Raw genomic sequence first — 22,157 nt, 5'->3', positions numbered from 1 at the left:
TTCTTCAGACCCTTGAAAGTCCATACTGTGAAACCAAGCTGTATATTTTGTGACTATTTTAGTTTTACTGAATAAATTTTATGTTAAGTATTCTTCTTTAATCAGTATGCAGGCTGAACATTTCCTGTTTCTTCTAAAGGAATATAATTCACTTAATATTTTATCTTATTAAAAGAGAAATACATACTTATTAAAGTATATGAGAAGCTATGAAAAATATAAACAAAATAAAAATGAAACCTTACTATATAGAGACCACCAATGTTAATCAATTGTTAACATTGTGGCCTGTTTAACTTATTTTTAAAAAATTCCCAGGGCCGGTGGAGAGGCTCAAGTGGTAGAGTGCCTGCCTAGCAAGCACGATGCCTTAAATTTGAACCCCAGTACCACTACTACCACCAAGAAAAAAATTCTTCCAAGGGCTGAGGGTATAGCTCAGTGGTAGAGGATGTGCTGCTTAACAGGTGCAAAGCCCTGGGTTAGATCTCCAGCGCCACAAACAACAAAACAGCAACAACAAAACCCTTCTAATTCTTAATAAATAAATATTATGCATAAGTGTTTGTGTATTCATGCATATAGTAAGAAAACAAAATTGGGTCTTTTATACTCTGTTGTAATCTGCTTTTTAACCCATTTCATATCACATCATATCAGCAATGTAATTTTCATACCTTCTTATAAATGTGCTCTAATAGTAGCTATCATTTATTGTGCATGTGTAGCCAGGCATTATCTTAAGTGCCTTATATACATTAACTCACTTAATCAATATAACCATTACAACAATCCTATAAGTTAAGGATGTTTTCTCCATTTATTTAGCCAGTTCCCTGTTTGATATAATACATGCTTGATGGCATGTATTACAGAATAGCCCTCCATATGTATTACCACAGGTGTCATGAGAGTCCTCATTCCTCCAGCCCTTTCTATAGCTAATAAAATCTTTTCTGATTTGATAGGCAAGAAATGGTTTCTTCTTGTATTAACTTGCATTTATTTATTAGTAAGTAAGATTGAACAGTCTTTCATGTGCTTATGGGCATCAGTATATTTTCTTTTCTGTGTCCGTCTTTCTATAGCAGTGTTCAAGTTTTCTTATTGTTTATAATAGTTCTTGATATATTAAGTATGTTCGACCTTGTTTAACACCAATATTGGAATACTTTCCCCTGGCCTGTCATCTGCCTTTATATATATATTAATATATATTAAATCTATAATATTATATATATATTGAGGTTTGAACTCAGGCTTCATATCTGCAAAGCAGATACTCTACTGCTTGAGTCATTTAATATTGCTTGTGATGCTCAAATTGGGGAAGCAGTTGGATTGTGGTTTTGGACAGACTGGCTCTGCCACTCAATAGCAGAATTGCATCACCTCTGTAGGCCTTTGGCCCCTTGGTATTAAATAAGAATGACAGTGGTATCTGAGAGGGTATAGGAAAAGGGTCAGCTTTAGAGAGGAAAAGGGAGAGGTCATTTAAGGCTGACTGAAATGATGTTTGGAGACAGCAGTGTGTTTGGGTGGGGATTAAGGCCATCATGGGAGAACTGACATTGATGGGGCCGTTTTTTTTGCAGTTAAAGAAAGTGAGGCACATTTTATCTAGAGAAGCTGACCAACTGTCAGGCAGGGTTTCCTAGGATGTTGTGATACAGGGTGAGTTCAAAGCAGAATGCACAGTGCCAAGTGCCTAAAATGAGTGAAGAGCTGGTTTTGCCCTTGAGAAACCCACCTGCAGTGAATAACTGTGGTGATGATGATAGTGACAGCAGCTAAAATTCAGTGTCTGTTATGTGTCAGATACTGCTCTGAGCACGTTACTTGTGTTTTCTATCACAGTAACTGTTAGGTGGGTTATTACCTTAATTTTTCAGATAAGAAAACTGAGACTCAGAGGTTAAATAATTTGTAAAAGGCAGTTTGACTCCAGACTACACACTTAGTGATTCTGACATAAATGTAATGCAGCATGTAATAAAAATAGCAGGAAGCTGGGAAATCTTAAAGTGTAAGAAGCCACTATTCTAGGATCTCATTCTGTTTCCAGGATTTGTCACTCTACTCAAGCAGATCAGGATTAGAGGGACTGATGGGTGCTAGGTCAGTTTTATCTGTTAGGTACGTCTTTAGCTGTGTTAACGTACATGCTTTTCTAGTTACCTTGATGAATTTAGCTGTTCCCATACCAAACTAGCTGTGCCTGCGTGTGCTCTGATCTGCTTCCCAATTAGGGGGATGGCAGGCGCACATGATTGTCACCCAGTCTTGTCTGTGCCCCTCAGGAGAGAAGCCCTTTATCTGTGAAATCTGTGGCAAAAGCTTCACCAGCCGCCCTAACATGAAGAGGCACCGCAGAACTCACACAGGCGAGAAGCCCTACCCCTGCGACGTGTGCGGCCAGCGGTTCCGCTTCTCCAACATGCTCAAGGCGCACAAGGAGAAGTGCTTCCGGGTGACCAGCCCCGTGAACGTGCCGCCTGCCGTGCAGATCCCACTCTCCGCCGCCCCGGCCCCGGTCCCCGCCGTGGTCAACACGCCCGCCAGCCCCGCGCCGCCCGCCAGCCTGAACCCCGTCAGCGCCCTCCCGCCTCGGCCCGTCCCGCACCCGTTCTCGCACCTGCACATCCACCCGCACCCGCACCACCCGCACCACCTTCCCATCCCTCCGGTCCCGCACCTGCCCCCGCCGCCCGCGCTCTTCAAGAGTGAGCCTTTAAACCACAGAGGCCAGAGTGAGGACACCTTCCTGCGGCACCTGGCGGAGAAGAACAGCCCGGCACAGCACCATTAGCGCGGCCCCGAGCTGGAGCTGCCTTCCCAGGTGAGTCCGTGGAGAGGGAGAGGGAGCGGCGTCCATCTGTCAATCAGCAGACCCAAGGGAGAGAGCGCCAAGACGACCTTGAACTCACAGGGAAGCTGTCCTCCAAACCAGGGGAACTACGAACTAAAGCCCAATTTGCTTGCATTTTCTGATGACTTTTATAAATTTCAAATACTCAGACTTGTGGGATTTTATAATTTCATATCAGCTGATGAGGTATGCTTGCTTTTATATCCCAGACTTCTCCTCAAAGAGGGGATAGGCCTGGTTTCCTTTGTACTAATCGGGAAGGCTGTGAGATTAATCCAGAGCATTAATTGTATCACTGTGTATTGTAATGAATTCTTTTTAGCTTTTGGTGCTGGCTACAGAGTTGAGCTGGCCATGTTTCACAGTATATCAAGCATTATAGAGAAAGACGGAATTGTCTTCTTTGTGTAGCTCTTAACACACTCTTTATTTTACTACAGAAATTATTTTAGAGTTTTTGTATAGACTTCTTTAGTAGTCTGTTTCTAAAATGAAATGTATTTCAATAAGCGGTGTAATTTTTTCAGTGCAGCTGAACCTATGTTGTAAAATAGAAAAAGATTTTTATAATCATCAAAATGTGATTCTTAAAGATGCATATTAAAACCTCTATAATTCAAAGTTATTCTTACATCCGTACAACTCAAAGGTGCTTCAGAGACTAGATGTGTCTGAGAAGGTCGCCAGACCAGGTCACTGCAAAGGCGAGGTTTTACTTTCAGGATGTGGTATAAGTACTCAGTAGTTTTAAAATCTCTGCTCAGCACAGATGTGGGTCAGGCTCTCTGTCGTGCTCCTGTCCCCGTGTTCCTTTGGGCTGTGTTAGTGCATTAAATGGGCTGATGCGCAGGGCTTTAGGCTCCTTGGGAAAGTCATCTAAAGCTTGCTTGATTTGGATCTGAGTGATGTTTACCTTCAGGAGAAGGAAGTAGCAAAGATTGTTTCCTTTAGTCTCATCTGTTTCTCACTTCCCTTAGGAACTGTGTTCATCTTTAACTGTTAGGGGAAGACAAATTGGAGTTTCTCATTTTGAGGTTTGCTTTATTTTCTAGAATTGTTACGAAAAGCTAAAACAGTAAACTTAAATCATAAACATGATATTGCTGGTAGTGGCTGAGAAATTTGGATGAAACAAATTGAGTTTTATGAGTTAAAATGTCTGTGACGTATAAAACGTGTGTGTGTCCACAACTTTGAGCTATTTTCACAGTTTAAATTGTAGTGAGGGTGGGTCCTAAGTTTTGCTACCCTGTGCTCTGCAGACCATAACAGGACACCAGCAGCCGTGAGTGAGGAGAACAGTGTGCCTCCCGGCACCTCCCCAGTAAGAGCCCACTTCCTGTTCACGCTTTGTGCTTCCAAAGAACACTGTCAATCAGGAATTGATGACGGGGCTGGAGCGAAGGGCTGACATACGGTTACACTTAACTAAGATTTATCCAGACTCCGTCAGCTACACTTTCATACTTCCTCATCTCCGAGAACAGTTCCAAGGGTAGCTCACTTCTCACTCCTCCTCCCTTTTTTAATCTTCAAACTCCTTCATTCCTCTTTCCTCAGGCTCTTAAATCATGGCCTGAATCAGAACCTGGATTTTATTTATTTTTTTATTTTTAATATTAAATGTGCAGATACGCGTCAAGCACTTTTCTTGCTGGTTGGTTCTGTAGCAGGGAAAAATGAAACTCTCTCCATTGAGATTGAGCCCCTATTTTATGTATCACTCTCTTTTAGCTTTCCAGTTTAATGTTAACAAATTTTCTTTTTCTGATTTTGCCTTTGTCTTCTATAATGCATAGGAAAATTTTGCGGCAAGGCAGAAAAGTAACTCAAGACATACTTTTCTTGTTGGTTTTGGATGTAGCTTTTAATGAATGGTATTTTTAATATTTACATACATTCTTTGAGCCCCCAGGTACACAAGCCAATAAGGAAGTTAATTCCTTGCTTAAGACTGTTATAACTTTAGAGGCTGTCTCCCTTTGCCTCCATAGTCTCTTTTGCATGCCACAAACAAGTTTGTAAATCCACACTTTTATGTAGACATTAGTTTATGGTCAAGCTTGTAATTTTTTTTAAAAGCTTGTAATTTTAAAATAATTTTTTTAAAAAGATGTAAATTATAGCTTAGTTAATTGGTTATACCTTATTTTGTTCTAAATAAATTTACAGTACCAGGCAGCATTTCTGAATTCTAGACTTAAGGCCGTTGAATCAACTATTTTATGAGGTGTACTATAATTATACACTGGAAAATTCAGGTAGTCATCTTTGATTATTTTATTCAAGTAACTATAGCCATAAGAAAATACCTGCTACAAAACCAGTAATAAGCAAATAACCACCACCATCCTTAACAGAAGCAAAAAAAAGAGAGAGACTGAAGAAAAAGAATTAGTATTGTCCATTGTCACACAGTATAATTCTTAGTGAATGCTATTGTGGCACAATATAGAAACTTCCAATTTTTTTTTTTCCTAGATAAGTATACCTTCCCTGACTTGGGACTTGAGGTCTTCAAGAAAGCTGTTCAGAATATGACTCATCGTCACTGTCATATTAAATGTGAACAATGAAATGCGTTATCCTAGCAGTAATGCTTCTGAATATAAGAACTCTAGGATTAAGCCTTAAACATATATATATGTATCAGGTTTAACATGCTGAAGACTCAAACTCAGGGTTGAAAATTTGGCTGGGGTCCTCTACTAAAATAAAAGTTGTGTTACGTGGTATGTTCGCTCCTGTATATGGTATGGCACCCCTTAAATTCTTCAGAGCCTATTACCTACTTGTTATATGTTTATTAAAAAAAAAACTTAGGGAAGTGTTTGAGTTCTCAGCCTTTATCTATACTTATGTCTTTTTATTAAAGACAATAAGGACCACATTTTAGCATTACATAGATATCAAATTGAGGCTGTCTCTCATTACTTAATTTTATACTGTCTTCAAAGGCCTGCATGAATGTTGAGGAAAATTCCCCAAGGACTTTTTTGAGTTGACATTACATTTTTTGTGGTTTGTTTGTTTGTTTCTGCATCTTCTGTTCTTTTCTCATAGATTTAACATTCAAATATAAACCTTTAGCCTTAATGAAAGGCTGCTGCTCTCTCAAATTGAGTCAGATAGGCTCTATTGAGTTAGGTTTTTCAATTTGAATGAAGAAAAGAAGATGAACAGTTTAAAAGCATGTGGTTCATTTCTATGTATATTTATGATTTGATTCTTGTTATTAGCAAATGGGGAGGTCTCCACATAAAACTTTAATGTAGTTCAAAAGAACCTTTGAAAATAATTTCCATATACTTTTATAGTCTATCTGTTGTAAATTAATGACTGAGCATGGATAGTTTGTCATTGTACCATCTTTTTAAAAACTGCATTTGTTGGAAGTATCTTTTTGTTACTGTTAGAGCTCTCCCTATAATTTGATTGTCCCTAGCGCACTAACTAAAGGCAAAAATGCTCTCAAGAGATATTTGTAAACTTAATTTTTTACTTCATGATATTTTTTTCAGCTTTTAGTTTTTGTTGAATGGATATGTATATTTCATTTCATTTTGATTTCACTGGAAGTTTTAAATTTTCAGAATATGAATCAGAGATAGAAATCCATTGCAGATTTTGATCACCCCATCTTGCAGATTTTGTTTAGTAAAACACACTATGGTAGGTGGGTTTTTATGACTTAAAAAAAAAACAAAAAACTGCAGTTAGAAAAACCCTGCTGTTTAAGCTACTGTACGGAAAAGATAACTTTATTGTATTGCTGATCCACAAGGTGAGTATTTTGATACCATTCCAGATTGTATGGATAATAGTTAACAAAAAGTTACGTTTAAGCATTTTATCAGCTAACTATGTTTTTTTAAAAAATCAACTCCCTTCAGACTATTCTTCAGATTATAAACGTGAGCAACTAAATATCGAGTTTTAATTTCTCCTTTGCTTAAACCAAGATAGGATTTTCTCCAATGATCATTTCTTCAGAAGTGAAAGGTCATAAGCCAGTGGAGACAGTGGCTTATCATGCAATAACAACACCCTAGCTGACCTGCTTTTGTCATCTGTAGCACTCATGAGAAACAATGCTGACCTTCCAACCCTGGACACTACCTCGATAAAGCAAACCAGAGGTCCTCTCTACACTTTCTAAGGAAGCCATAAAAGTTGCCGTCAATATATCCACTTTCACAGTTCTATACTTTTATACTCTAGACTTTTTTATAGACTTTATGATCAGATCTTTTTGTCTTAGAGGATAGGTTTTGCAAGATTCAAAGGAAAATAAACTTCCTTAGTTGTTCCAACTTTAGCTTCAGTAAATTTATTTAAAGAACCAGATAGTGTACCACTTATCAAATTCTATATTTAAGTCAGAGCTACTTTGCAGAATTGCATATCCTGAAAACAACCTAATCTTTCTTGTTCCCTAAGGAGCTATTTTGTTGTAAGAAATCACTTATAAACTAGGTTTTTCTCTACCTTGTTAATTCTGTGTATTACTCAATAATTGTATTTTCATGATGCTCCTGTAGTTGTTTTTGCTTCTTTTTGACAGATAAGTGAGTATTCACCTCTGTTTAATCCTCTGCTGTCTCACTATAGCTTCAGTTTCTCTCACTCTGTTCTTGAGTGCCTTCAAAAAGCCAGCATCCTGGAACATTCTTTCCCTGGTCTAAATCCTACCTCTGATCAGTTCGTTCTCCATGAATATAGGAATTCCAATGGGTTTATCTCTACAACCTAGCTAAAATCTTGGATGATAATTTTGAATTTATTTCTGTTTTGTTTCTCCATGTCATTTTTAGGTTATATTTTTAACTTTTATTTTTATCTTATTTCTTAACGTCCTGCATCTCTAGTGTTGAAAGATTTCATCCTTATCTTACTCTTCACCTTCTTTTCTTTTCACCAGAAACTAGATGTACCTTTAAAAATTAAAGGTCATTGAGTATCTTTTTTGAACATCTTCCCATCTGAAGTCTTCCTCAAATGCCTGCCTTTTCTGATGAAGGGATCTGAAAGCTGCTGTTGCTGTGTGCCCTCTCTCTTCCATAAACATTTTGCAAGTTTGTACCCATAATCTTATTTTAGCCAAATGAATTTAGAAGTGCTCTCTGGATTTAGCAAAAGTCCTTTTGATTTTTGATCAGCTTCTTTCATCCATCCCCTGTCCCTTGAATGCCTCTGTTTACTGTCTTTTCTAGTTAATTTCATCTAATTCATTTTCAAAGTATGATTGATACATAATATATGAAGGATGTAATAAAAAGGAGGTTGAAGTGTATTATGCATGTGGCATGTGCACCTCATTGGTAAAACTTATTTTATTAGTAAATGGCTAATCTTTCACAGTCAAGACTGAAGTTAGTGGTGTGTACAGGTCAGTTGTTCCCCAAATTCTCCTCCCAAAAGGGAAAACAAATGAACTCTTTAAAATGAGGAAATTGGACTACATTTTTGGTAGGGAATGAATGCTAGTAAGTTTAGTGTTTTGGCCTTAGTCAAAAATCTTTGTTTTCAGACTTAAACATCTCATGCCTTTCTTTAAAGTTATTAGTACTCACGTCTTCAAGACCACTTGAGATGAAGTCTAAAAAGGCAGCTGTTAATAAATTCTTAATCCTTTTGTCTGGTGACAAGATGGTTTGTGGGACAGTGTAAAACTATAAGAATTGGTTTGGTAATAAATAAATTCAGCACATTGGAATGCTTCACTGGCTATTTGGAATAGTTTATAAAATGCAAGAGGTAGATTTTTATGTTACAGGAATCTGTAACAAGGGTTTCTTCTTGTTTTCAATGCTTGTCATCTAAGCTTGCCTTGACATTGCCCATAATTGACCTAGGGGTCCGCCTCAAGTAGAATTGGTTGCCAGAGTACCTACTTTAAAGTTGGTTACTTTTCTCCCCAGAGTCCCAGGCAATTAAATACTTGCCTGTCATTTGGAGGAACCACTTGTTCTGTGTCTTCTATAGGAAACATTTGGTGCAGTTGTTGAAGGGAGCCCTTACCCCTGAGAAGTGTTCACACAGCTTCCTGACTCTAGACATCATTCAGACTATTTTAGCTTCTCTGGTAAGATCAGAAATGTTACAAGTTACTTGAAGATGATTTTTATCAGATATGTAGGAAATGGAGATGAAAACTGGATTTTGCTTAGCTAGTTTTGAACAATTAAAGAGCTAGTCCCTGTACTGGATGTACCAACAGATCAAGTTGTTTGTGAGTCTCCGGTTCTTGTGTATGAACACAGCGCCTTCCTGCATGTCTTAGAGATAAAAGGGGGCCAGGTGACCAGAAGGACTGGTTCCAACTCACATTCTGCATAGAATTCAAAACTGTGTTTCACTGCATTTGAAAGTTGGTGGGAAGAATTTTATTCTCCCAGAACTCCTATCCTTCCTAGAAACAGCTTTCCATGCTCATTGGGTTAAAGAAAAATAAATAAATAAACAGTATGACATAATTTTAGTGTTTACTTATTAAGTTGTATCTCTCTCCAAGGACATTTTGTGGTCTCAGAAAATCAGACTTATGTTATATAGTTGTGTTTTTATTTTTACTTTTTGGCAGTACTGGGGTTTGAACTCAGGTTCTCACTCTTACTCCACTGATACTCTACGCTTGAGCCACACCCTGAGCGCCAGTGTTCCCTAAGTTTGAACACCCGTTTCCTCCATTTCTTGACCTGGACTGGTGCTATTCCCCTGCAGTACTGACTTTGTCCACCAGAGAGCAATAAAGTACTGTACCATCTTTACTCTCAGCATGTAAAGATCCACTTAAAAAAACTAATAAAATGAATTTGTATTTAGGTTTTGGTAAAATTACAGTTAAATAAATTAATGATTTGTTGAAAAGATTTGAAATGTTAAAATCTTATCCAGCTATCTCTTCTTCTAATTCACCATTTTTCTTCTTTTTTTTTAACTAATTGTTGTTTAATTGGACCTGACACCAGGGTGTTCCTAAGACCAAGGGTAATTTGCTGGTTGATTTGTTCTAGCTTGCATGCTAATAAAACAGCAGAGACAATAGTCTCTGCGCATCTATTGATAGTACCAAGCGGGTGTATATGATTATTGAGTTTGATAGATATGGAAAACTTGTAGTAATCTTGTGAAGCAATTGAGGTTGTGGGAATAATTTGATTTTTCTATGATGTGGCAATCGATGAGCTCTTAAAACAGAAGGCTGGTTCTCTTCCTAGCAATGGGTTAATATATATACACACATAAAGCAAAGTTTATTAGGAAAGGGATACACTTTGAGTAGGCTAAAAGTGGGTTGTCTCTACAGTGAGAACGAGAACAACCTAGCAGTGGGTTCTTGAGGGTCGGATTTATCCTGTTGATTATTTCTGCTGGCCTGGGCATCTCTTCCTCTAAATCAAGTATTGTACTAGATCTGGATTGTTGTCAGCTTGTGGCGCTGACAACAAATTCCGAAGTCAATAGGATGAGGTGTTGATCTTGTATTACAAAGGTTAATTTGAATCCCAGGTACCAGTACCAAGAAGACCAACCCCAATATTACATCCACCTTGGCATTGACGGCATGTTTGCTCTGCTCTTCAGTCAGTTCAATGTACATCGACTAACAACAGGATTTTTATATGCTGCTATACTGTTGGGTGTTGTTATAAGGAACTCATCAAAAAAGAGGGTAGACTTGGAACTGTAGAATGTGGGCATGGCTAGAAATCAACTGTTAAGTATGAAATCAGCTTCTTGTCCCATGGCAGGATCAAATCCTCTTGTCTTTGAGTTCCAAATAATTGTATTTTGATGCTATTCTGGTTCTTTTCTTCTTTTCTAAAGTATATTTTGACAGTGTGTGTGTGTGTGTGTGTGTGTGTGTGTGTGTGTGTGTGTGGGTGGGTGGTGGTACTGGGGTTTGAACTCAAGGCCTCATACTTGCTAGGCAGGGGCTCTACCACTTGAGCCATTCCACTAGCCCTCGGAGATTGTTTTAATTCAACAAGTTTGTTTAGTTGTTCCTTATCTTTAGAGTTTGAAAAAAATTTCGTAGTTTTTAAAACCTAAAGACTTCTTTCTTGAAAATATTATTGTTGTGAGTTCTTCAGTTATACGTTCTTAGAAAGGATTATAAATGCAGTTTATAAACTTGTCACCAATAAGAACAGACCTCAAAAATAATGAATCTTCTTTTCTCTTGTGGGGGACAGAGGAGTGTTTGAGAGAGAGTCTTGCTATATAGCCCAGGCTGGCCTCAAACTCGTGATCCAGGCTAAGTGCTGGGATTATAGATCTGTGCCTCCTTGCCTGGCTGACCTTTCTTAAACACCTCAAATTGACTTATACTTTTATTTTTTATTATACATTGTCTTTTTTGCAATTTAAATTGCCAAAATTTATTTGTAAAAATATAAGTTTTGTACACATAATTATTAATGAAAAAATTTAAAGAGCGGTTATATTTATATTTTAGTTTCTAAAGATGCACTAGGAACAATTTCATTAATCGTTCAAGATATTCCAGGTGTATTTGAATCATATTTTACTAAGACAATTTTTGGAAAACTCCTATCTGATTCCTGTTATTTCTGAGCCTCACCTGGCTTAAAGATGAGAAAAATCCTTTCATTCTCTGTAAGCATCCTCCCAGGTTCAGGTTTTTCCTTTCTTTTTATAGTCTTCTCCATAATACACAAAAACATAACTTTGCCTGATCCTAGTGGCTTTCCTGTCATCTTGTTTGTCCCCTTCCTTTGGACTCTAGTATTCTTTACTATGTGGTCTCATCTGCAAATCTATTTTTTTATCACTTTGTATCTTTTAGAATATGGTTTTCAATGCTTTAACTGCAATAAAAATTTGAGAGTCATTAAAGAGCTTTTATAAAGTCCTTTCCTTCTCAGCAGCAGCTGCTGACAGTGACTACACCTTCTCTTGTGCTCCTCCGGTCAGCCTTCATTTCTAAACAGCAGCCTCTTTTTCATTTTCTTTCTCTTTATATTTTTAATTATTTTTATTATCATAATTAATTTTTGTGGGACTCAAATCTAGGGCCTCACACTTACTAGGCAAGTGCTCTGCCATTTGAGCTATGCCCCTAGCCCTCTATTCCTCTTTTCAAATTCTCTCTGAATTTCTTAAATCTTCAACTCAAACTGCCCCATCCATATTTCCAGTCCTGAGTTCTTTACCGCGGTAATTTATACTTTATTTCTCTCTTTTTAGTTCACTTCTCATACTCAGTAACCTCAGAAGCCATTGCTCGGTGAAGACAGATCTACTTTTAAGTCTCTTCTGGAATACCATCTCTTGGCTCAGTGCTTATTTATAGATCTTGGTTATCTAAGCATTTTCCCTTATTACGAAGTCCAGTAGTTGCTCAGCCCTTGCAAGCAAACATTGATATGCAGGTCCAAGGTACTTGTGAGTCAGGCAGATTAATTAACTAGCCTTCATTAATATTGGTGACTGAATATTGAAAGCCAGGACCTTGCCATGAGGGATCCATTGTGTACTAAATGTGTGTGAGGAACTGCTTTCAACTTGTGGGTATCTGTTACACCAGGTCCCCTGTAACCAGCACTCCTCCAGGCTAGAATTGCAAGTATGCTCCCTTACACCAGCCACTCACTTGTTTTCAAGCTTCTAGACCTCATCAGCTCTCTGACCAGGAGCTTGTGCTCGTTTCACCATCTTCATCAACTGAGGGGAAGCATCAGGTGGGCATATTTACCTGTAGAGCCAGGGGCCTTATACCTGGAAGGGCCTTCCTAACTGATCTAAACCTGAGCAATACCAGACACACAGAGTAGTGTCTACGTGTAACTCCAACACTTGACAAAAAAACAGACTGAAGCTGTGACCGGTTTGGGTAACAGGTGGCCAGGTGCAACTTGTTTGTTTTTATTTTTGTTTTCCCCAACAGAACTGAGATCACTTGCACTTTTCCACATTTCTTAAAAGAAAATCCAGTTTGCTTGCCAGGAATTGTTTAACGTTAGGTTTACAAAGCTTGTTGTTGAATGTTGAATTTTTGTCCAAAGGAGTTTGACAAAATAGAAGCTGCTTGGTCCCTGTTCTGCCTGCTAGGTCATAAGGATTAAGGCCATGTGGCAGGGGTACTTATGTCAAGTCCAGAATGGGGCAGTGTCCCTCTCCTACCTCTCTGCAGAGATGCAATTGAAGGTCAAGGTGGACTCCGTGTTAGGGCTGGTATCTGTCATGCCGTGAAGAAGTTTAGAGGAGTCTTTCGGTTGAGGAGATGACAGGTAGGCAGGACAGGATCTCTTGAGATGGGAAAGACTGGGGAGAGGAGGGCTGCTTAGCCCCAGGGAACCGCAGTGAGGTGGAACTGAGCTGAGGTGGGCTCCAAACTGGCCCGAGCTGCCTAGCTTCCTGGTGTCATCTTTTCCAGCATCCTACCAGATCCCTCAATGAACTGGCTTTCCCCTTGTGTTAACTATACCAATATTATTTTTTTAGCAATTGAAATGCACTTTTTTATTTCAACTCAATCATGATTTTAAGTATAAAAAATTATAGATTGTTAAAACTACTTTTTTTGTGTATTTTTAACCACTCAATGTAGCATTGTATATTTTATTCTTGTGAGACTGGTACAAGTGTGCCACTTAAAGATTTTTCTGAGATGCTGGGCCTTTGGATGTGTACGGTAACCAACTTAATGCTAATGTTTAAAGTAAAAAAAAAAAGTAGCCATATCCCTTGCGTGTCTTTCTTCACTTCATTTCTCCTGTATCCTCAGTTACTATTTCGAGGTTCCCTTGCTTAGTGAATTGTCCTTTTTGTGTAAAACTGAAGAACCTTATAAGCCTCACCAGTATTACTGGTTGCTGTCTCTTGTGATGGTGATAGGCTCCCCAAGCCCCAGACCCTGCCCAGCCCTCTGTGAATGCCGTGTTCTCCAGACTGCTGGCCACAGTTAAAACTGATTCAGGCTCTTTGCAGTGCTGCTGGGCCATGCTGATTGGTTTCAGTAATACTACTCTGTCCAGTTGAGTGATAATCTGAAAATACACAGGAGGAGAATATTTAGGAAGAGGATGAGGATTGGGTTCTGAACCAGTCTGAAGAAAAATGAGCACAATGAGCCTACAAAATATAGTCGGGGAGTGGCAATGATTGTAAAATGTGGTGCTTCAGATGAGGCCCCTCTTCCTACCCCATCCCTACCCTATTTACTCCTTCATTCAGTTATTCCACGTGTGTTTACTGAATGTATAATTCTGATCAAGTGACAAGGGAATTCAGCAATGAACAACTCAAACCCCTGCTCTCATAGAGCAAGATTTCCACTACAGGAAAGCCAGCCAGAAACAAGTAATTATCTAATACAATGTCAGGTGCCATGGTCCCTCGTAATATGAAGCTTGGCCTCTGAGATATACCTGTGCAAATGGGAAGATAAACTTCTTTCTTTCTTAAACCTTTCCAGCTTGCGTCCACCAGGATCCCAGTTAGGGAGTTTAGTGTATAGGAAGGAAGCTTTTATTGTTCAACCTTCCCTTTGTTTGAAAACTCTTACAATGGAACAAAGCTGATCAAATCATAGAATTACCATTTTTATTCTCTATTATCTTGTATCTCTGACTAGAGACAGATGTTAACAGAGTGTTTCTTCATCAGTACAAGCAGATACCCGCTCCTATCCCAGTATACACTAAATCCATGGCTTTCAAACTTTGACCATGTCTGTAGCAAGAAATATATTCACTAATACTTTTCTATCCAATACACATATACATGAGTTGACTTATATAAGTGAATAAAAAGTTTAAGAAAGAGATCTGTTTATGCTACACTTTGATTTTTTTTTTTGTGGGACTATGATTTGAACTAAGGGCTTCAACACTTGCAAAGCAGCTGCTCTTCCTTTTGAGCCACACCTCCAGCCCTCTCTCCCTCCCTCCCTCTTTCTGTCTTAAATGCTGATCGTGAACCACTAAATTAACTTTAAAACTCACTCATGAAGCCTCCTGGAGTTTGAAAAATCCTATTCTAAAGCAATATGTACGTGCATTATTTTGTTCACTCCCTTGGCAGCAGCAGCCTGAATTCAGTTTCATATAGAGTCAGATGGTTTTAACTGGCTTTTCCAAGTCTTAAATCTCACCTGTTTATATTTCTGACTGTGTCCAAATTCTGAGTCCCTGCACAGCCATTGCTCACTCCAGTGTCCTGGGATAGAGACCCCTCAAATTCCCCTTCTAGCCCACTGCTAGTACCACAGAAGGTAGCTACAACTACTTTTCTACAATTCAAACATGATGTATCTTTTCAAGGTCTCGTGCTAAGTTGTTATAAAGTTTATGATGAAATACTTCCTTGTGTTCACATCCTTTTGTAATGTGTCCTTGTCCCTTCCTTCACAAGGCTGGTCTTAGGACTCCTTTGACTGATAGAAGTTACAAAAATGAGGCACAAGTTCTTGAACTTGTGTGTCAAGACACTGGTGGCTTTTGCCTTTGTTCCCCTGGAACATGGCCACCAAGAAGATAAGCTCAGGCTAGACCAGCAAAGGATGGGAGGTGCATGGAGAGAGTTCCCAACTGTCCCTGCCAAGTGCCACCTATGGGGGAGGACATCTCAGACCCTCCAGCTTTGCTGACCAGACAGTTCATTGCACACTTAGGAGCCCAGGTGAGACTAGCTAGCTAAGCTGAGCTCAGATTCATGGCCAACAGAAACTACTAATTGATCATGAGAAATTAATTAGTATTTTAAGCCACTAAGATTTGGGACTGTTTGGGCTGGCAGAGTGGCTCAAGTGGTAGAGCACTTGCCTAGCAAACATGAGGCCTTGAGTTCAAACCCTGGTACTGCCAAAAATATATAAATAAATAAAATTCCCCAGTGATTCCCACCTCTCAGTACTTACACCCTTGACTTGGGCTAAACTCAGTGACTAGCTTCTGACAAATACAATATGGCAGAAGTAATGGGATGTCGCTTGCAAGATTCAGTTACAAAAATATTGGGCTAAGCATTGTGGTAAAATACCTGTAACCCTAGCTCTTGAAAGGCCAGACAGGATGATCAAGAGTTTGAGGCCAGCCTGGGCAGAATGGCAAGACCCTGTCTCTAAGTAAAATAAATAAAATTTCTTGGATGTGGTCTTTTGCTCTCCCATCACCAACTGCCATGTCATGAGGACATTTAGGCAACCTATGGAGGACATGCTGTGGAAATAAAGCCTTCCAGCAAGCTTGTGAATGAACTTGGAAGTGGATCTACTAAGGCCTGCCAACAGTCACATGAGCAAGCTTGAAAGTGGGCTTCCCAGCCGCTGCAGAGCCTGGAGATGATTCTGGGTCAGGAGCTTGATGAGAGCCCTGGAGCCAGACAGCCAGCTAAACTGAGCTCAGATTCATGCCAACAGAAGCTTACAAGGTAATGTTTGTTGCTTTAATTAAGCCACGAAGATTTAGGGGTCATTCGTTGTGCAGAAGTAGACAATAAAAAGTATAAATAAGTATCAGGTGATGAGGAAACAAGCATGCTAGTGATGCTTTGGTGTGTGCCAGGTTCTCTCCCGTGGGAGGAAGTCACCCAGCCCAGCAGCTCCAGAGTGCTGGCACCAGCAGCTGTCTGCCTTGTCCCATCTAGAAATTGCTCTCAGCAGAAGAGAGCCTCTTCTCCTCCCCAGGGACAATGCATATCTGATGACTGGTATAAAGACCAGACCTGTTGCCTTGGGTGGGAAGATTTTAAAGAGACCTCTCTCCTGAACTCCTATGAGATCACCTGTGGCCTTTGTTGTGACTATGTCACAATTCAGCCCTATGTCCCCTGCCCAGTCCTATTTCCCTTGCTCCCCAGGTTCTGGTTCTCAGTGCTGGAAAGCAGATGGGTTGCCAAAAGTGGCTGAGAAAAGCCAACCTTAAAGTAAAATTCTAGACCTGGATCATTTACTGGCCAGCTGGTAATGAAGACTCCTTCACTAGTGGTAGGTGGAAGTGATGGCACAGGAGCTCGAGTTGGAGCGAGTGTGAGACCATCACTACAGGGAACATGCAAGAGGGAGTGCCCTGGAGGTACAATGCCACAGGCTTTGGGAGCTGGGGAAGTACTAATTCTGAAGACAGTAGAATCTGAAGGCTCTTGGTGATTATTCCTGGTGCATTAGAGGAAGATAATAAAAGTCAGTGGGTATTTCGCCACAAACTAAAGGCAAATATGAAAATCGCAGGGACTTGACTTGTTTAATACCACTACATTTGGGGTGTCTGTTCTGCAGCAATAGAAAACCAAAACACATGTGGGTGTGTAGAAGTGGGCACCATAACATAGCTAAAAACGTGGGAATGGCTTCGGAATTGGGCGGGTGGGTGGAGGCTAGAAGAATGTTAAGAAGCTTGATAGGGAAAAAAGCCTAAGATTGCCTTGAACAGACCTTTAGTGAAAATACGGACACCAGGGGCTAGGGCTGGTGGGGCTGTAGCTCAATGGTTGAGCACTTGCCTGGCATGCAGAAGGCCCTGGGTTTGATTCCCAGCACTATGCAAAAAGAGAAAGGAAAAATGGACAGTAAAGATGCTGCTGGTCAGAAGAAAGTGAGACTTATAACTTCCATAAAATTTATAGAAATCCTAAATTGTCTTACAGGAAAGCCTCAACTGGGGAATGCACTTGGAACGTGAAGGAAAGGAGGCCCTTGTCATGTGGAGGGAACAAGCTGAGCGGAATTGTCCAAGCTGCTCTGTGGAAAACAGAAGTTTCCAAGAGATGAATTTCCATATTTAGTCAAGGAGATTTCCTGGGAAAAGGCTGGTTTCTTTCCACTGGTCATAGTAAAATGTAAGAGGAGAGAAATAAATTGAGGAAAGGACTGTTAAACAAAAGCAGCCAGGACTTGGTGATCTAGAAATTCTCGGCCCCCCCACTTTGCAGAAATGGCTGCCCCAAACTGCACATGGGAATTCTGAGTGTGGGGCTGTACAAAGTTGCTGAGATCTCCGAAAGAACAAAATGTCAATCACCAGAGATGAAAGGCTGCGTTCATTTCCTAGGGCTACTATAATGAAGTACCACTGACTGGGAGACTTCAACAGCAAAAATGTGTTGTCTCAGGCTGGTAGAGTGGCTCAAGTGGTAGAGTGCCTACCTAGTAAACATGAGGCTCTGACTTCAAACCCCAATGCTACCAAAACAAAAAACAAAAAAAACCCCAAGCTTTCTCATAGTTCTGGAGGCTACAGATACAAGACCAAGATGTCACAGTTGCTTGTTTGGAGCCTGAGAATCTGCTGCATGCTACTCCCCTCAGTTTGTTTGCTGGCAGTCTTTGGTGCTGCTTGGCATGTAGAAACATGACCCTGACCTTCTCCATATGGCATCCTCCCTCCTGTGCATGTCTGTGTCCAAATTGCCCCTCCCTTTTTTTGGCAGCACTGAGGTATGAACTCAAGGCCTCACACTTGCTTGGCAGGCACTCTACTGCTGGAGCCACTCCGCCAGCCCCAACTTGCCCCTTTTTAGAAGGATCCCAGTAAAGGCTGGTGGTGCAGCTCAGCGGTAGTGCACTTACCTAGTATGCCTAAAGCCCTGGGTTTGGTCCCCAGCACTGCAATGAAAACGACATGCTTCTTCTCTGACACATAAGGACCTCCAGTCATATTGCACCAAGGGCCCACTCTATTTCAGGTTACATCATCTTAACTGAGCACCTTTGCAATGACCCTGTTTTCAGTCTCGGTCTGAGGCAGGGGAGTGTGTGTGTGTGTACTTCCACATATGAATTGGGGGGCACACAATTCAACGTATTAAGGGTATTCTTAGATCATCTCAAACCATGGGGCTTCTAGAAAACTTATGAGGTATTATCCTTTACCAGAAGCCAAATATAAAGGGATTATTTTGGAAGGCTCTGTGGAAGAACCTTTTGTTTAATGGAATAAATCCCTGCAAAACCTATAGAAACTAGGTGCAGTGGTTCACATCTGTAATCCTAGCTAATTGCGAGGCGAGATTGGGAGGATCGAGGTTTGAGGTCAGCCCAGGCAAATAATTCACAACACCCCATCTCCAAAATAACCAAAGCAAAATGGACTGTGGCTAAAGCGGTAGAGCACCTGCTTTGCAACTGTGAAACCCTGAGTTCAAACCCCAATCCCATCAAAAAAAAAAAAAAAAAAAACCTAGGTAGAGCCCACAATGTTCTTGAAAAGTTTATACCAGCAGAAACACTGAACTGACAGGAATGGATTACAAAATGAAAGAATGGCCCAAATTTTTACCAGAAGGAAGCAAGTTAGTAAAACTGAGTTGCAAGGGCAGGAGGCGTGACTCAAGCGCCTGCCTAGCAAGTGTGAGGCCCTGAGTTCAAACTCCAGTTCTGCCAAAACAAATAATAAAAATAAAACTCAGTGGCAAACATATTGCTGGAGGCATGGCTCAAGTGGCTTGCCTGTCTAGTAAGCATGAAGTCCTGAGTTCAAACCCCAGTACCACCACTAAAAAAAAGGAAGGGTGAGTCAGCAGATGACTTCGAGAGCCAGGTGCAGAGTCAACAGCCATAAAAGACTACTGCCTCCCAGACCTTGGAACCTAGTGGGGTTTGTGGAACTGGGTTGGAAAACTATTTTGGAGGACTAGGGGAGTGGTTCAAGTGGTAGAGTGCTCACCTAGCAAGTGTAAGGCCCTGAGTTCAATCCCCAGTACTGCAGATCACAAAAGGAAGGAAGGGAGGAAGGGAAAGCAAGAAAGAGAAAGGAGGGAATGGAAGGGAAGAGGGAAGGAGGAAGGAGGAAGGAAGAAGGGAAGGAGGGAGGAAGGAAGGGAGGAAGACTCTTTTGGACTGGTGATATTTCCCTCTTGTTGAATTGAATATAACTCATGCCTGCCCTACCATTTGTATATGGGAACTCTTAGGGGCATAAATTATTCCTTTAATCCCATGGGTTCATAAATGGAGAGGAACTCGGGACTCTCTGTACCTGGTTTAGATGACAAAATATTGACCTTTTGCTCCTTTTTCTTTGCCTTTTTGTTACAAGCAAGTGTGGTGTTTTAAAACACGGTCTCGCTATGTATAACCCAGGCTAGCCTCAAACTTGTGATCTTCCTGTCTCAGCCTGGGTTTACAGTGCTGGGATTTCTGGCCTGAGTTACCATGTCCAGCTGAATTTTGGACTTTTGAGTTGATAATGTTTAATGAGGTTGGGGCTTTGCTTTGATGTTGTAATTGGATGAGGCGATGCCCAGTAGGCTGTACAGGTTCTGGAGGCATCTTTCCATACAGAACAATGTCCTTCAGCTCACAACTGTAGTACCAAAGGCTGCTGATTTAAGAGGAGTCCCAGATAGGAGGGCAGGTCCAGGCCATGGTGCAAGCACTGTCTCCTGGAAGACATGGTATTAGAGCTATGGTATCAGAGATGTCTTTGAAGAAACTCTGTGTAGTTTATAGAAAGCCCCAGTGGAATTGCACAGACAAATAGGGCTCTGGAACAGGTTCCTGTCACCCATGTAAGATCATTACAAGCCTTTTGTAGATCAGCGTCAGAAATCCTACTGGTCCCTAGTAAAAAATGGGACACCTGACCTTGATCATCAATGTTCTTGTGGCCAGAACTGCCCATCAGGAGTTTGATTTTGTCAGACCCACTAATTCAAAAGTCAGGTGGGTCCAGCAATGCTCTAAGATGAAAGGAGTGCATCCAGGTTAAACTTGAGCAAAAACAGAGGACATGAGTGAGAGGTACAAGTAAACTTCATACGGCCCAGACCCCATGTCACCCACCACCACCACACTGGTATCTTTCCTTCAGCTTATATGTATGGTGCCCACACAGGGAGGTAGCAAATCTGTGTGATGATCTCAAAGAAGAAGTAGATCTTGGTTCACAGATGGGTTGGCTCAGTGTGTGCAAGCTGGGAATAGACTACTGCCACAAGATGCCACTCTTAAAATGGCCTGAAAAACAGCAGTAAGGGGCAGTCTTCCCAGTGGGCAAAGCTTTGGCAGGGCACCTGGACATCTACTACATATAGGAAGAGAAAGAAGGCAAGGTAAGAATATCCCAGAGTCATGCACAGTGGCAAATGGCCTGACTGATTGGTCATGGGCATGAGAGAGAGATGGGAGTATCAGAGGTAAAGAGGCATGGTAGAGGGACGTGGATGGACCTATGGAGAGAGCATGAAGCATGAAGATCTTTGTATTGCATATTAATGACCATCAGAATGCTTCTGCCATGTAAGATGCACTGCATAACCAAGTAGACGCAATAACTGGGTCAGCTGACAGGGCCAGCCTCTGTCATCGTTTAACTTAGTGCTTATATACGGGCACATGCCCTGGGGTTTTTTTTGTTGTTGATTTGTTTTAAGACAGGGTCTCAGGGGCTGGCAGAGTGGTTCAAGTGGTACAGCACCTTCCTAGCACCAAAAAAAAAAAAAAAAAAAAAAAAGACAAGGGTCTCTGGGTATCCCAGACTGGTCTTGAAATTGCTTTGTAGCCCAAGGCTAGCCTCAAATGCACTAGCGTCCTGCCTCCACCTCATGCTATGTTTTGAATATGGTTTGAATAAATGTTGGCATTTATTCACCATATGAGATATTAAGAAGGTAGGCATTTAATCTGAAAATGGTAGTTAGAGGGAAGGCCTTTAGGATTAGATATGCTCATCAGGATAGAGCCCCATGATGAATGCTGGGGCTATACAAGAAGAGACCAGAGGACACACACATACACGTCTCTTGACATGTGATACCCTGTACTGCCTTGGGACTCTGCCAACAAGAAGCCCTCACCAGTTGCAGCCCCTTGACATTGGCTCTTCAGAATTGTGAGCCAAAACAAACCTCTTTTCTTTAGAACTTACCCAGCCTGTGGTATTGTGTTATTAGCAACAGAAAGTGCACTAAGAGAGTGCATGGATGGAGACCCTCAATGGTAGGGAAGAAGAGCTGTGACTGGGCCCAGCAGCATCTCGTTACTGCCAACAGCCTGCCAATAACAGAGACCAAGGCCACACCCCTGGTAATGCACTGTCTTCCTGAAAGAAATCAAGGCCTGAACTGAAGTTCCTTAAGAAACTGCATCAAAGATCCTACAGACTGCTTGGCTGAATAGACCAACCCAATTGTGGAGATGGAATGTTGGGGGTTGAGAGCCAAAATTTTATCTTGGGCTATCTTTTACTATTCACCTCTATCTGACCTGACATCTTTTTGATTTTTAGATAAAACACTTGGAATGTATGCTAAATTTGACACACCTGACCTTCACCAACCCTAAAGCCAAGAATGTGATGATAACATCTAAATCCTACAGATT

At 40.7% G+C, this 22,157-nt stretch overlaps 1 protein-coding gene across 3 annotated transcripts in view; it reads left to right on the top strand.

Annotated features, from left to right (window-relative positions):
• Znf652 (zinc finger protein 652) overlaps positions 1-13,578 on the top strand; it is a 56,325-nt gene extending 42,747 nt beyond the window's left edge. For all 3 annotated transcript variants that reach the window (XM_020171363.2, XM_074045979.1, XM_020171366.2), the window contains one exon: positions 2,301-13,578. In XM_020171363.2, coding sequence (XP_020026952.1) covers positions 2,301-2,809 — 509 coding nt within the window. In that variant the 3' untranslated portion in view covers positions 2,810-13,578. The remainder of the gene's footprint in view (positions 1-2,300) is intronic.
• The last annotated feature ends 8,579 nt before the right edge of the window (positions 13,579-22,157 follow it).

This window comes from Castor canadensis, chromosome 11 (assembly GCF_047511655.1).
Source record: "Castor canadensis chromosome 11, mCasCan1.hap1v2, whole genome shotgun sequence".
Classification (NCBI taxonomy): Eukaryota; Metazoa; Chordata; class Mammalia; order Rodentia; family Castoridae; genus Castor; species Castor canadensis.
Note: the sequence above shows the minus strand (reverse complement) of the source record. Positions and strands in the feature narration are given on the sequence as shown.